The 17469-nt window shown below is 37.1% G+C and overlaps 1 protein-coding gene across 1 annotated transcript; it reads left to right on the top strand.

Moving 5' to 3' along the window:
- The first annotated feature begins 9356 nt into the window (after nucleotides 1-9356).
- On the top strand, nucleotides 9357-10814 carry LOC114171917 (uncharacterized). The gene is made up of 3 exons (XM_085670321.1): nucleotides 9357-9850; nucleotides 9929-10353; nucleotides 10516-10814. The coding sequence occupies exons 1-3, from the start codon at nucleotides 9357-9359 to the stop codon at nucleotides 10812-10814; spliced, it is 1218 nt and encodes a 405-aa protein (XP_085526447.1).
- Nucleotides 10815-17469: the final 6655 nt, after the last annotated feature.

Genomic DNA, 17469 nt, shown 5'->3' on the forward strand with positions numbered 1-17469 from the left:
AATGAAATGATGCCTAATCTCTATATGCTTGGTTTTAGAATGTTGTATTGGATTCTTGGTTAAGTTGATTGCACTAGTATTATCACAATACAAAGGTACCTTGCTTAGCCTTACACCATAGTCCAAAAGTTGATGTTTCAACCATATGATTTGTGCACAACCATGTCCAACAGCAATATATTCAGCTTCAGCTATGGAAAGTGCCACACAAGCTTACTTTTTGCTATTCCGTGAGATTAGACTTGATCCAAGCAAATGGCAAGTACCACTTGTGCTTTTCCTATCCAGTTTGTACCCTATATAGTCTGAATCTGAAAAGCCACTAAGAGATATGTTAGAATCACATGGATACCATAAACCAACATTGGTTGTTCCTTTGAGGTACTTTAGAATCCTTTTTGCAGTCTTAAAGTGTGATTCCTTAGGATTTGCTTGAAATCTAGCACATAAGCATACTCCAAACTGAATGTCTGGCCTACTTGCTGTAAGATAGAGCAAAGACCCAATCAACCCTCTATATTTGGTTGAATCTACTGGTTGGCTAGCCTCATCTGCATCCATAAGGCAATTTGTTGCAATTGGAGTGACAACTTCCTTGCAATCCTCCATTTTGAACTTTTTCAACAAGTCAAAACAGTATTTTGATTGATTTAAAAATTTTCCATGCTTGAGTTGCTTGACTTGCAGCCCTAGAAAGTAGGCAAGCTCACCCATCATGGACATCTCAAACTCTCCTTGCATTGCTGCAACAAACTCTTCACACTATGTGTTATTATTTGAACCAAAGATGATATCATCAACATACACTTGAACAAGTATAACATCATTATCATGTTTTCTAATGAAGAGTGTTTTATCCACTGCACCTCTAGCATAACCTTTTGATAAGAGAAAATTGCTTAGCCTTTCATACCATTGCCTTGGTGCTTGTTTTAAACCATATAAGGCCTTTTTCAATTTGAAAACATGGTTAGGATAGAGATGATCCTCAAATCCAGGAGGTTGTGATACATACACTTCTTCAATTAGAAAACCATTCAAGAATGCACTTTTCACATCCATTTGATGCAATTTAAAGTTATACATGTAAGCATATGCTAAGAGTAATCTCACAGCTTCTAGCCTAGCTACATGTGCATAAGTTTCATCGAAATCAATGCCTTCTTCTTGATTATAACCTTTAGCAACTAGTCTAGCTTTGTTTCTTCCTATATTACCATCTTCATCCATTTTGTTTCTAAAAACCCATTTGGTTCCAATTATATTCATACCATAAGTTTTAGGCACTAGAAACCACACATCATTTCTTGTGAATTGATTGAGTTCATCTTGCATAGCCACAATCCAATTACTATCATTCAAAGCATCATTCACATTCTTAGGTTCAATTTGAGATACAAATGCAACATGTTCACAAAATACAATCCTACGTCTAGTAGATACTCCATGTTTGATATCACCTATGATGTTATCCTTTGATAAACCTCTAGGTTGGATCCAATCCTTGGGCAATTTGTTGTCTGCAGCTTTTTCAATCGACTGTTTTTCCTTTTCAGCCAACTGATTTCCTGCAGCAGTGGACTTTTCTATAGCAGAAATCTGCTCCTGTAGTATATCTTCCTCATCTGCATTCTTTGACACTTGATCTTGCAGTTTTGGGTTAGTTTCATCAAATACAACATGCATAGACTCTTCAACAGTCATCAATCTCTTATTATAGATTCTATATGCATGACTTTGTGTAGCATAGCCTAGAAAAACACCTTCATCCGCTTTTGCATCAAATTTACCAAGACTTTCTTTGCAATTATTTAAGATGAAGTACTTACATCCAAATACTTTTAGGTGACTTAAAACAGGCCTTCTCCCTTTGAAAAGCTCATAAGGGGTTTTCTTCAAAATTGGCCTAATCAATACTCTATTTAAGACATAGCAAGCAGTGTTGACTGCATCAACCCAAAAGTACTTAGGTAGTGAGTTTTCATTCAACATAGTTCTAGCTAGCTCCTCAAGTGATCTATTTTTCCTCTCAACAACACCATTTTGTTGTGGTGTTCTTGGTGCAGAAAAATTATGGTTGATACCATGCTTTTCACAAAAATGTTCAAACTTTTCATTTTGAAATTCCCCACCATGATCACTTCGAATAGACACTATCTTGGAACTTTTTTCATTTTCAAGCATCTTGGCAAGTCTTTTGAAAGCATGAAAAATGTCATTTTTGGCAGCTAAGAACAAAGTCCATGTGTACCTAGAGAAATCATCAACAATGATTAATGCATAAAGATTGCCACCAAGACTCATGGTTCGAGATGGACCAAATAGATCCATGTGAAGCATCTCTAAAGGTCCTTCAGTTGAAATAACATTTTTGGATTTAAAAGAGACCTTAGTTTGTTTTCCTTTTTGACATGCTTCACATACTCTATCCTTCTCAAACTTGAGTTTTGGTAGTCCTTCAACCAACTATTTTCTATTCAGCCGATTGAAATGCTGCATGTGTATGTGACAAAGTCTTCTATGCCATAACCAAGTATCATCCTCTTTTGTAAGCAAACAATGGATGCTAAATGATGCATGATGCAAGTCAAGTAGATATATATTATTGACTCTCTTGCCTATCAAAACAATACTGCCATGTGCATCATATATCAAACAACTATTTGCTTCAAACATGACTTTAACGCCTTTATCACATAGTTGACTTATACTTATCAAATTGTGTTTGAGTCCTTCAACCAGCAGCACATTCTTGTTGTTGAAAGAGGATCCATTGCCTATGATTCCATTTCCAAGGATTCTTCCTTTGTTGTTGTCTCCATAGGTTACAAACCCTTCCTCCTTCAACTCTAACTTTGCAAATTTGGTTTTATCTCCTGTCATATGTCTTGAATAGCCACTATCAAGGTACCACAAATATTTCTTATCACCTTTCATGCCCTGTAAAACAGATTTGGATTATTTGGTACCCTTTGATAGGTTGGGTCCATCATGGTTATGCCTTTCTATATCCTTTTGGGATCCATTTCATAATCCCTTTAGGAACATCATATTTTCTAGCATGATAGTTCTTAATAGCATGACCTTTCTGCATACAATAGTTGCATGAAATGAATGGCATGTCACTTGGCATGCTTTTAGAAAATAAACTAAAGAACTTCTTGGTTTTCTTTTGAAAAGAAGGATTGAAACCAAGTCCAGCTTTGCCAAACACACAATTTTGTGAACCAATAACAGCCTCTAAGTTTGCTTCTCCTCTTGTGAACCTTGCACAGGTTTTTATAAGGTATTTCACTTGATTTTTCAAAACTGTGCAGTTTTCACAGGATCTTTCAGCTGACTGATTTCTAAAACAGTCGGTTGAATTACTGTAAATAATTTCCAAATGTTCAAAATCAGTTTTTAAATCAACTTTTTCTTTTTCCAGTTGACTAACTTTGTTTTCCAGCCAATTGTTTAAGCCTTTCAACCGATTGTTTAATGCAGAAATCTTGTTTGCTTCATTATGCAACTCTTCAAAATCATGCAACAATTGATTATAGTCATTTAAGTCTATAGAACTTACTTGGCTTGAGGAAGATGACTCATAACCAGCCATGAGACACAAGTTGGCTTCTTCACTCTCATCTTGTGAGGAGCTACTTGTTGTTGAATCATCATTGTCTTCCCATGCAATGTATGCACGTTTCTCCTTTGGCTTCTTCTCCTTTTTCCTATCAACACTCTTCTCCTTTTCTTTGTTAGCATTTGGACATTCAATATTGATATGTCCTTGTTTTCCACAGTTATAACATGTAAAATTAGAAGAGTTTGATTCATTGTGTTTGGAAGTATACCTCTTGGGATTACCTTTGATACCTTTCCTTTTGAGATACTTACCAAACCTCTTGACAAGGAGATTCAAGTTCTCACTTTCACTTGAATCAGCCACCTCATCCTCAATTTCCTCATTTTTCTTGGTGCTAGTCTTCAAGGCTATGTTCTTGACCTTTTTCTCACTTGACTCAAGCTCATTAAGCCTTTGCATCTCAATCTCATGCTCCCTAAGCTTACCAAACAATGCGGCTGTAGTCAAAGTGGATAGATCTCTTGTTTCTGAGATAGCTGTGACCTTTGGTTGCCAAGATCTATCAAGACACTTTAGCACCTTGATGTTTAACTCTTCCTTGTCAAATTCCTTACCCAAGCCTATGAGATGGTTGACTATGTGAGTGAATCTCTTTTGCACATCCGCTATGGATTCTCCTTGTTTCATCTTGAATAGCTCATATTCTTGAATCAAGGCATGCTTTCTAGCTCTCTTAACATCATTGGTTCCTTCATGAGTCACTTCAAGAACCTCCCACATTTCCTTGGCACTCTTGCATTGTGAAACACGAAAAAACTCATCCATGTTGAGAGATGAAGTGAGAATATTCTTTGCATTGCAATCATATTGGGCTCTCCTCCTTTCTTCCTCATTTCATTGAGTCCATGGCTTATTAACCTGCACATCATCAACAATATGTTTATGAGTATATGGTCCATTTATGATTGCATCCCATATCCCTTGATCTATTGACTCAATAAAGATTTTCATCCTAATTTTCCAAAATTGGTAATTAATGCCACTAAACATAGGGGGTCTATGAATTGAGGCACCTTCACCAAAGGGTAACTTGTTTTCAGCCATTTCAAGTAGTTCAAAACAGATTTAGGACCTTACTTGATCAAATTTCAAGTACCTTGCTCTGATACCAATTGTTAGTTTTGAAACGGTTGAAAAGCCAAGAAGGGGGGGAGGGGGTTGAATTGGCTAGTTAAAACTTTAGGCTATTTTTGCAAGCTAAAAACCTCCTTTAATTGAATCAAATAGATCACCAAGTTAGGATGCAAACAGTACTGAACTATACACTTTCAATCGATCAAAAACAGAGTTAACAGATTCATTTTACTAAACAAATTCTGTTCTGGTATAATCAATCGATTGAAACTGAAAAACAGTCGACTGAAATACTGGAAAAAATGCAGAAATATGAATTTGAATTTTAAACCAGAAACAATGCTCAAGAATGATCAAGATCAGTTCCAAATGATTATACAAACATGCTCAATGCTTCAGATGCTATGAAAACATGCAAGAACATGAAAAAGATGATTAAAGCACAAGTTCTTGAAACTTTAAAATGAAAATGCAAGAGAGGAAGGTTAGAGAAGAGAGGACACCACAAATTTTTATACTTGTTCACTCAAACCTGAGCTACATCCAGTTTGTCAAGGCAACCTGAGCTTGACTTTGCACTATTTCAAAACTTTTACAAAGAATCCACCCTTACACTTCCAAAATATGCAAAAACACCACAAAAGACTCTTGAATCACACAAGAGTCACACCAGCACAGCAAGAACCCTCTTGCAGACCTGGAAAACCACCAGGCACACACACAAAGCTTGAGAAAGATCAAACCTCAGTGGTAGCACAGCCTTGCCTACCACAAACCACTTTTTCCAAGCTTCAAACCAAACCAAAAGCTTCAAGAATTGATCCAAGATCAATCTTCAACAGCTGCAACACCTATGATCATGAAGGAGAGAGTTTCCACAAGTTTCGAGAACCAATTCGCGCTCTAAAATGATCAATAGACCTCTCTTTCAAAAATCACAACTTTTATAGTTAAACTGTTACGAAATTCAACAGGTTGATTTTCAAATCAATCGGTTGATTTCACTTAACTTAAGTGAAATCAGTCGATTAAAAACTAAATCAACTGATTGAATTTGTTGCAGTTTAAGAGTACTGCAGCCAGCCTTTTAACTTGTTAAAAAGTCATTCAACAGATTAAAAGAGACATTTTAACCTGTTGAAAAACCATTCAACAGATTAAAAACCCAACAAAGACCAAACTACATCTAATTAATGCTTTAAGGTATACAACATGAATTACAAACTACAAGCACACTTTCTTAATGATGTAAGTACATGGAGAGCACACATTCCAGCCTTGATCACCATGGATATCATCAAATCTCCTTTCCTTCATCAATGTAGACTCCATTCCAATGTTTATGGCTTCAAGATAGTTCAAAAGAGCTTCATTCAATCTTCATCAAATCTTCAAGAAGCAAACCACCTTGGCTTCTCATGTCAACAATTACTCTATTGACCATGCTACTACTTTTGAACCAAGTTATAAACGTAAAATTATTGATCTTTAGCATTTTTGAATTGGTCACCTTTCTACTAATTGATTAATCATTTTGAAAACGTATTATTCTTATGTTTCTTCTAATAAGAATTACATTTGTGACACCTTTCTTTAAGTTCCCGCCCCCCCCCCCCCCCCCCCCCACAAAAAAAAAACTTCCTTTTCCTTGAGTAATGCACATGCCTTAAAACCTTTTCAATTTTTTGCACATTGATATTTGAGGCCCTTATCCTGCCACTTTTATGCATGGTCATAAATTTTGTCTCACAATTATGGATGATCGTACTCGCTATACTTGGTTGTTTCCTATGATTAATAAGTCTAAAACTCATAATCACATTATTAATTTCGTATCACTTATTGAAAAATGATTTAATTCATCTATCAAACTGATTAGAATTGATAATAATGTAGAATTTTCTATGACCCATGCTTTATTATTTCAGTCCAACTTCCCTGTGAGTTTTTTGTGCTTAGTTGTTTTATTTGCAACTTATTTGATTAATTGTATTCCTACACCCTTCCTTGATAAAGTGTCTCTATATGGAAAACTTTATGACATCTATTTGACGGGTCTTTGGTTGTTTATGCTATGCCAAAACTTTAATTGCAGACAGAAAAACACTAGATACTCATGTTGTTTGTAAGACTTGTGAAAATTAATTAATTAATTAATAAATGCGAGTAGAAAGAGCCTTTATGACATTAATTATTATTTTATGTGACGTGGAAAAGTACTAGCTCAAGTGGTTGAGAGTACTTTGGTTGTGTGAGAGGACTTGGGTTCAAATCCTATGTATACTAATTATGTGTGGTTGTTTTACTATTAATTTTTAATAATATGTATGAGTATGGAATTGATAATGTAAGCTTATACTGATTGGAGCGTATCACAAAATGTGAATTGGCATAGTGGTTGTGCTTTGGCTCTATGAGTGAAGGGTCATGGGTTCAAACTTGGTTGGGAAAGAAACTAGAACTTTATTTTTTTAAGTGTAGTTTTGGAAGGAATATGAGAGGGCAAAAGAAAACCTAGAAGGGGAAGCCAAGAGGGGCTGGAAAACATCCTATAATGACCCCTAAATGAGAATTAAACACACTAAAAAGGCCAATTTTTCGTTCTAGTTTTGGACCAATATTAGGAGACCTATAAAAGGTAGAATCCGAGAGAAAGAAGGGTTTTCTTCACTTTGGTTTGTTCTGGCTTGGGAAGAGAGCGAAATTTGGAGAGTGAGAGGTTGAATTGGGGGTGCAAGGGCTGAAGCAAAAGCAATTGTGAATCGATGAATTTAGGGGTGCTAAATTTGTGTATTTCAATATTGTATGTTTATTGTGTTTTGCCCTCAATTGGTTTCTGTTTGATTGGGAAATTCGTGTGGTATGTGCTGTAGTCCAGAATTTGGTTGATTGAGATTGTGGGCAAAGTCATGCTATGCAGTTTTATGAATTAGATGAGGGTTTTGGGTACTGTTATTTTGGTTTATGGTTCACCACTGGGTCTTGAGTGTCCAATTGTGTTTGCACTGTGTTTTATGGCTTGATTGATGAATTAGAGATAAAGAATATGGATGTATTACGAATTGGCATTGGTTTTGGTGTCTTTGGTGCACGAGTAGTGGCGAAACTCTACAAGTTTCGCTCAAGCGACTCCTTCTCGCCTAGGCGAGAGTTGCAGGGGTCCATTCAACATTCAGAGTCGAGCAATTCGCTTAAGCGACCAAGGTTGGGTTTGGGCGACATATTGTCTCGCTTAGGCAAGATTGGCTTGCCTAAGCAAGGTCGCGATGGAATCTTGTACTGAGCGCGACTTCTCGGCCAGGCGAGAAGTTTTGAGTTCTGAGCTATGGACACTCTCGCTTAGGCGAGAGTGGCTCGCCTAAGCGAGTTACGATGTCGAATGGATGCATTTCTTGTTGAATCCTCGTCTAGGTGAGGTGTGTGTTATTTTGAGCGAAGGTGAAACTCGCCCGGGCGAATAGAGCTCGCCTAAGCGAGATAACGTGGGGAAGTCCTTGTTGTAAGCTCACTCAGGCGAGGTGGACTAGCTTAAGCGAGGCTGAGAGTTTAGCTTGGGCGAGGGGTCCTGGCTTAAGCGAGTTTATGTGAATTGTTATGTTTGTATGTGCTTTATGTGCTGGTTTGGTTACTCTTTCCTAACTATAGGAAGTTATATGTATGCGTTTGTGGTGGTTGGGCTTGAAGGACTAAGTCGCATAGGGGTCTGGGATGTGCTTGATGGTTGGACGCATGATGGGCATGGAACTGGTTGAGTTCCCGTCGGCTGCTAATGGGCGAGGAGTCCTTAGTATGATGATTACAAGCATCGAGCCCACGATGGGCAAGGAACTGTTATGTTCCCGTCGGCTACTATTGGGCGAGGAGTCCATAGTATGGTGATTGCATGTGTGCCAGGGTCCAAGCCAAGAAGGATTGGATGATTTACTACATACGAGGAGTCTGTAGGGCAAGACTATGAGCAGGATAGGCTCATAGGGTTGGACCACAAATGGGTTAGTTTCGTGGGAGCCCAGTAAAGTCCCAAGACCTAGTTCATGTATATGACTCATGAAGGACTTTGAGATCATGGTTGGCTAATTTGAAAATAATGGAATATTTAGTCATGTTATTTTGGGATGGGTGGCATATTTATTTCATGTATCTTTTTATATATTGTGCATAACTCACCCTATCTGTGTGTGTGTGGCGATGATCGGATAACTTGTTATCTGGGAGCAGATAATTTGACAGGTGAGCCAGGAGATGCCTAGAGACGAAGAGTAGGGGCTACTTGGGCTTTTGAAAGCATTTTTATTTTAAGATTTTGATGTAACTTTAATTATGCTGAACTTTGGTAAATTTTGTATAAAATGATTGTGAACATTTGAATTATGTTACGGTTACAATTTTGTTTTAAATTTCCCGTGTTTTTGTGAAATGGTATCATATTAAATGAGGTATTTATTTTTATTTCTTATTTTATTTATTAAAAATTAGTAATATTCCTTAGGGATGTTACAATTGGTATCAGAGCAAAAGTTTTGAAAATAGTTTTAAAATATTTTGGGGCTTTTGGGGAGTGAGCTTACCGTTTGATTGTTTGTGTGATTTAGTTGCATGTTGGTAAGAGATGAGTGACCTTGTTTAACTAAGTGAATTGGTTTTAACAGTTGTAATGTGGCGTAGTCAGGCTATGGTTGCTAACGGGAGGAGAAGAAGTAGTGGTGCTGATGACATCGCGGAGGCTATTCACCAGATGGTGGATGCGATGCAGACACCGATAGCAGCGCAGCCTAGAACGTCGATTGCACTAGTTAGGGTGCCGACCGTGGAGGACTTCTTGTGCCACAAGCCAGCCGAGTTCACTAGCAAAGCCTCTCTTGATGAAGCGGAAGCATGGCTCCGCAAGTGTGAAAAGATATTCACTGTGTTGAACTACGCGGATGAGCAGAAACTTCTATTTGCCACCTACCTTCTGAATGATGATGCTAAGTACTGGTGGGTGGGGATGCAACAACAGATGCAGACCCGAGAGGAACAGATAGATTGGACCAACTTCAGGACGCGTTTCCTGGAGAAATACTTCCCAGACACGGCTAAAGAAGACAGGGAAGCTGAGTTCCTTGCACTGCAGCAAGGGGATATGACAGTGCAGGAATATGTGAACAGGTTTGAGCACATGGCGAAGTATTACTCGCAAGCTATTTCTGAAGAATGGAGATGTTTAAAGTTTGAGCGATGACTCAGACATGAGCTGAAGAGGGTGGTAACACCTTTGAGAGAGAGAAGATTTCCAGTCTTGGTGGAACATGCCAAGAGTTCGGAGCACTTGGAGAAGGCCCCTAGTCCCATTGTGAGTAGACATCAGAAAAATGTCGCTGAAGCTAGGCAGATGAAAAAGCCTTATAGCCGACCACAGGCATCCCAAGGTCCAAATTGCTACCAGTGTGGCGGACTCCATTTGAAGAGAAATTGTCCTCAGCTGGCAGGTAGAGTAGGAGGGTCAGGCGACCGTCACAAGTGCTTTATATGCGATAAACCGGGACACTTCGCCAACAATTGCCTAAAAAAGAAGAATTTGGGTATGAAGAAGCCAACAACATCGCCAACAGAGAGAGCTATAGCGGCTAACAGGGTCTTTGCTTTGACCTCCACAGAGGCTACTAAATTAGGTAACCTTATCCTCGAGCCATGTTTATTGTTGGGTTAGTTAGTCTTGGTGTTGTTTGATTCTGGAGCAACACATCCTTTCATTGCTAATGCGTGTGTGGGGAGATTGAATTTGGTGAAACGCGATTTGGGGTGTGAGTTTCTTGTTTCAAATCCCTCCTCAGGTCAAGTGGCTACCAGTTCAGTCTGCGTTGGGTGTTCAATGGAAGTGGCAAGTCGTAGATTCAAGGTGAACTTGGTGTGCTTGCCTTTAGAGGGACTGGATGTAATCTTGGGGATGGACTGGCTATCTAACAATCACATTATAATTGATTGTGGACGACGCAGTTTGGTATTCCCAAAACATGAGGGATTGGAGTTAATCTCGGTTCAGAGAGCGCTAAATGAAATGGAAGCCGGAGCCACCTGTTTTATGATAGTGGCTCATGTAGAGAAGAATAACACCGCTAGAAGATCAATGTGATTCCAGTAGTGGAGGAGTATGCAAATGTGTTTCCAGATGAAATACCAAAGTTGCCACCGAGCAGGGATGTAGATTTCACCATCGATCTTATCCCAAGAGCTGGCCCAGTATCTATGGCGCCCTATAGAATGGCACCAGCGGAGTTGGCTGAGTTGAAGAAGCAAATAAAAGACTTGCTTGAGAAGAAGTTCACCCGGCCGAGCGTATCACCTTGGGGAGCATCGATACTCTTAGTAAAGAAAAAGGATGGCAGTTCGAGGTTGTGTGTTGAATAAGCTAACCATAAAGAATAAGTATCCACTGCCGAGGATAGACGATCTGCTGGATCAGTTGAGGGGAGCCCCAATGTTCTCTAAGATTGACTTGAGGTCTGGATATCATCAGATCTTAGTCAAACCGGAGGATGAGCAGAAGACAGCGTTCTGGTCACGCTACGGGCATTACGAGTATGTAATGATGTCGTTCGGGGTGACAATTGCTCCTGCTATTTTCATGGACTACATGAACAGAATATTCCAACTGTACCTGGATTAGTTTGTTGTCGTGTTTATTGATGACATACTAATATACTCTGAGAGTCGGGGTGAACACGCAAAGCATCTGAGAGTGGTGCTGGGAATTCTCAGAGAGCATAAACTGTATAGGAAGCTGTCGAAGTGTGAGTTTTGGCTGGATGAGGTACAGTTCTTAGGCCATGTAATCTCAGCCGAAGGAATAGTGGTGGACCCAGCGAAGATTGAGACAGTGGTGAAGTGGGAGAGTGATGAGTGCGTATTTTTGCCCTCATTTAATGTTTAATTATAGGTATTTAATTGAATTTGTGTGCTTAAAGATTGATTTAATTGGGATTTCCTATAATTGGGTTTATTGAGCTTGAGATACAAAAAATGTTAAAAATAGCTTTTTAGTTGCATAAATGTTCGTTGGATATTTTGAGGTGTGTTAGTGCAGCTGCAGCTAAGTTGAGCTCATGGAGGTGTGGAAATATATTGATTAAAGCTTTATGACACCTTAAAGATAAATCCAAGAATAAGGAATTATCAAAAGCACAAAAATTCAAGCCAAGCATTGCATGAAGACGGCAAGAAAAACTTGAAAAAGTGAAGAAGTTTGGCTAAACCAAGAAGAGAGGAACAAAAAATTGGACCTTGCGGTTTTCTTTATCTTTATGATAGAGATAATTTGGGAAAAAGATATCTTTAGATATTTTATTTGATATTTTTAAATAATTATCTTATTTAATTATATCATAAAATATTAAAAGATATTAACTACCAAATCTTTTTAAATATGACAAGATCTTCTGGAATCTTTTTAGATCCACAACAAACAAATATATCTTGAAGATATTGGATTATTTAGAAGATAATTTGAGGAGATTGCAAAGGGTTGATTTGGAAAATTAATTCAAATATTAATTGGTGATAATTTATCATATATCTTTAAGTAATTAATTAATTTAATTATATTAGATATTGATATTATCAACCAACTATATTTGTCAAATAGTATATATCTCTCTAAATATTTTTAAATATTTATATTTATCTTTATTTTAAAAGATATTTGAGAGATTTTAGCACCAGAAAAGCCCAGTCCAATTCCTATATAAAGAGACCAAGGGAGAAGCAGAAGACAAGCTCGGGACTTCGGAGTTTTGGAACCCTTAGGGGTGCCTAATTTCGTTTCCTTTCTCTCTCTTTTCTTCTCTCTATTCTTCTTTTTGTATTCCATGGATTGCTAAACTTCTTGGGTTGATTCCATTGTGGATTTTGAGGTTAGAATGAATTAATTTCTTTGTTCTTTTTATTATTGTTGAGGTTTTAATTCATCTATGTCTTTTATCTTTGAATCTCGTAAAAAGTAATGATTTTAAATCTATATGCATGTTGATCATATGAGTTCAAGAGTTTTTAAATTTAATTGAGACTTTACTTTGATTTTATTTAGAAACTTTCATGTGATTAAATGAGTTTTTAGCAATAATTGAGACTTTACTTTGATTAAAGGTATTTACTCTAACGAAAATTAATTGAGACTTTACTTTGATTAATTAAGCTTTTTATTTGGTGAGGAGATAAAAGAATAGACATGATTAGGCATAGTAAATTTGATTGAGACTGTACTTTGGTTGAATTTACTATGGATAATCTAAAAGTTCTTACTTTTAATTGAGACTGTACTTTGGTTAAAAGTGAGAACGCCAACAAATTAATTGAGACTTTACATTGATTAATTTGCAAATCTACAACAATAATTAATTGAGCAATAATCTTTAGATAACCGATGATGAATCTATTTTGAAAAAGCAATGGAATCAATCTATTTTCTTTACTACTGTTTTTATTTCTTTTTATCTTTTAAATTTTATTTCTGTCTTTGTTTATCTTAATCCCCTATATTTTTTTTTATTTTATTTTACTAACTCATTTGTATAGTTTTATAAGAACTAATTTGTTAAAAATCAATTCCGTGTTCGTTGGGAGACGACTTTGGGTTACTTTACCCTTACTATTTTGTTGACTACTTTCTTAACAATACTGAAGTTGTTATAGATAAGTAGTATTAATTTGATCGCGTCAACGACAGCGTTATCAAATTTGGCGCTGTTGCTGGGGAACACGGTTAGAATTTTTGTCATTTTAGTTCTTATTTTCATTTTTATTCTTTCGATTTTATTTTTTATTTTTATTTTTATTTTTATTTTGTTTATCACTAACATTTTTTTCTCAATTTTGGTTCTAACATTTTTTTTTTATTTTCTTTAGTTATTTTATTTAGTTATTTTTTTCGGCATAATTTTTGTTTGAGGATTTTTGTTGGGAAATTTATGAAACTAGTTGGGAAACACTTTGGCTAAGGAAAGACAAGGTACTTAAGTTGTCCATTGTGACACACCTCTCTTTCCTGGAAGTCTACTCAACAAGCTTTCAATTTATTTCTTTTCAGAAAACCTCTTTCAAAAATGCAAAATAGTTTTTCATATGAAAATAATCAACAGTGTGATTTTCAAGTGAATTATGGTTACTATCCACAGCAACCACGCGACTCATATGATTATCAACAACAAATTGTCATACCTACTTCTGCACCTGATATAAGTGGGTTAACTTTACGACAATTTAATGATCTATATCCTAGATCATCTTTTTTGGGATATGAGCAACAACCATATTCTGAGTGTCCACCTCAGCAACCATATATTCCAAATAGTTTTCAGCAACAATATGTACCACCAAGCAATTTGAAGCAACGAATGGACCATCCTACAAAGAAGTTATGATACTAATGGGTGAAGTTATAGAGAAATTAGAGTCCATGGATGAAAGGTTGCGAGTTGATCAAAGATGCAGAAATATTGAGCAAGAGTGGTACGAAAATAAGCAAATATTGTCTGATATGTTGAGGGATGCAAGTAAGAACAACTTCATAGAATTACTTGTAACTGTTAATACGACCCCTCAACCCCATCAGAGATTTCCTGAAAATCCAGATTTTAATGTACTTCGTCATGAAATCAAAGATGTGCTTCTGAAGTTGGCCATCAGAGCTGAACAAATGTCTGAAGATTTGAGTCAGCTAATGAATGATGCAATGAGAAAGGTCACTTTGGAAGATATGATGAAAATGATGACTGAAATGATGAAGATGAATCAGACAGACCAGAAAGAGATGATGAATGCCGCCACACAAAGCTTGCAGAGTCAGTCTGAAAAATCAATAGCGGAATCACATCACATTGATATATCTACTGATGGATATAATGATTGTCATAGTAATATGTCTACTGATGGACATATTAAGGATGTTGCTGAAGTTGATGAAGAAATTGAAGATTCTCACACAAACATATCTATTGATGGATATGTTGACAATGCTCAAAGTGAATATAAAGTTGTACCCGTTGATGAGGATATGAGTACAAATGATCATTTTCAAGAGCAAAGTTGTGAGAACAATACAATAGAGGAACCAAGTGCAGTTGAAGAGAAAACAGTATCCAAAGATGCAACTGAAGCATCTACTATTGCAACTGACTTGGTTAATGATGAAGTAGTAGAGTCAACAACACCAGGTGAAAATTTTTGCTCAAAAGATGAGATTATGAGGATTACTGATGATCCGCTTAACCATCCGAATGCACCTGATGATGCTCAAGTTGAGTTGAAGCCACACACTCCACACATCAAGTTTGTTGATGTGAATGATGCAAATAAGTTTTCAGTGGTTATCTTTGTTGACATGGCTGCAGAAAAAGAAGAAAGGTTGCTACAACAGGTAAAAAGCTTAGATTCAAATTCTTTTGAAATCATTGTTGATAGAAAAGTTAATTTGCATGCTTGTTTATTTTTTGTTTCTGTTTTTAATTTTAAAAATATTAAAAAAATTTCAAAAATATGTGTTTTTGTTTTCTTTAATAAAATTGTACAAGCTGACTTGTACTTTATAAAATTAAAGAAAATAAATTTTGACATATGGCCAGATTGAGCCAATAGTAATAAATTTTTTTCGTTTCCTCCCCAAAATAAGTCCATGAAGGACATTTTTTTTATAAGTGTGGGGGAAACAAACTGTAGGCTCAATATGAGGTAGAGGCGCTGGATGGAATACCTGGTAAGGCTAATGTCGTAGCAGACGCTCTGAGTAGGAAGAGAGCTTGTAAGACCCGAGAAATTTAAATAATTATTTAATAAATGCAAGTAGTATGAGCCTTTAAGTCATTTAATACGGATTGTTATGACGTGGAAAAGTACTAGCTCAAGTGGGTTAAAGTACTTAAAAGTGTGAGAGGACTTAGGTTCAAGTCCTATGTATGCCATTTCTGTGTTATTTAAATTATTATTATTTTTTATAATATGCCTGATCATGTTGAGTGATAATATAATCATAGAATTATATTAATCATTATGAAACATGAATTGGTTAAATGGTTGTGTATTGAGTTCGCACTAGCATGGTCATGGGTTCAAACCTTGGTAGAACCATTTTAAGCTTCCTTTTTGCCAAAATTTCTTGTGGCATGAAGGTGGAGGGGCATAGGAACCCTAGCTAGCCAAAGAGCAGCCAAAAGTGACTGAAAAACAACTCATAATGGAATTTGAATGGCAATTACATTCATTTTAATGTCATTTTCGTTTTTGGCCATTAACAACAATTAAGGACCATAATAAAAAGGCAAACTAAACAAATTGGAAGGGTTTTTGAGACTGGAAAATTATAGTGTTGTAAGGAACACGAATTCAGAGGAAACAAAGTGATTAGAAAGTAAGCAAAGGAGCTAAATTGGGTTGGAGCCAAGGGAGGAAATTGGTGATCAAGGAAGAACTCTAGAACCATCTATTTTAAGCGAAGAATCCAGGTTAGGGGAGTTTTCACGTTAGTCTTTTTTGTATGAACATGCTTTATATGGCTTGCGATATGAATTGGGTGCATTATTTTCATGCTGTTATTGGTTTTCTGGATTTCTGGAAATTTTCCAGAAACCGCCTGGCGGGCTGTTCATAGCCGCCAGGCGGTGCATGTTTTTTCTGCCATTTGTGGGTTTCTAAAGAGAAACCGCCTGGCGGTGAACTCCCAACCGCCAGGCGACGCGTGTTGGAAAGCCCAGTTTCTAGGTTCTGGTTGAGTTGCCCAGCGGTGATGTATACCCGCCAAGCGGGGCGAGGTATATTGGGCAATTTCTATATTTTTCTGGGTTCTAGGGAAAATTTGATCGAGGGGAAAGATAAATGAACCTGTTAAAATGATGTTGTGATGGTAAATAATATACGAATCTACTTAATTGACGGCAAGATTGGATGGAATAGTGGGAGATACCGTATAGGGCTGAACATTTGGGGTTCTTGTTTTAATGATAATTGGTAGCTGATAATATTGGAAAAGGGAGAACGAGAGTGCTAAGAAAAAGGGGATCGTATGATAAGGAAGATGAAAAAGTTTAGGATCAGGATGGGGGAGTAGGTGTTGAGTTCGTAGGCACGCTGATACTAGGGTTCATACCCAGTTTTACGTGAACCGCCTGGCGGCACGGGGTCTGCCGTTAGGCGCCATAGCAGAATTAGTAGGGGCACTGGATTGGAGAAGAATAGTGAAGCCTGGAAATCCTGGGGAGCATTCAGGTACCTATTGTGTGATGGTATAACATATAGGTAATTGGCATGGTGAAGGGATGGCTATGTTAAGGAAAGAGAGTTGATAAAATAAGTTGGGAAGGCTATGATGGGTTAGAAACCTGGTAACTTTAAGGATGGCAAAGCTAAAGTATAAATTGGTTAATTAAATTGGATAGGTTATGTTTGGGTCCAAGTAGTAGTCGGAACAGTGGATGAAAGCAATTGGAATAATTGGATGAGTGGGGAATGTAGAGTATTAGAGTAATAGTAAAGAGAAGCTTAATTACAGAACTATCATGGTTGAAGAAAGTGGGTAATGCTGCCAAAAGCAGGTAAGAGGTGGGCTCTTGCTGGGTTTTGATGAGCAGGCAAGGGTTGTTGTTTGTGAGTCTTAGAGTAGGCAACGCTTTTACCGGGTTTTGGTGAGCAGGTAAGGGTGATACTCTTGCTTGGTTTTGATGAGCAGGCAAGAGTTGTTGCTTATGGGTCTTAGTAGAAGCAATGCTCTTACTGGGTTTTGGTGAGCAGGTAAGAGTGGTACT

The sequence above is a fragment of the Vigna unguiculata genome, chromosome 3 (assembly GCF_037176805.1).
Source record: "Vigna unguiculata cultivar grain cowpea cultivar isolate G323 ecotype 2 chromosome 3, ASM3717680v1, whole genome shotgun sequence".
Classification (NCBI taxonomy): Eukaryota; Viridiplantae; Streptophyta; class Magnoliopsida; order Fabales; family Fabaceae; genus Vigna; species Vigna unguiculata.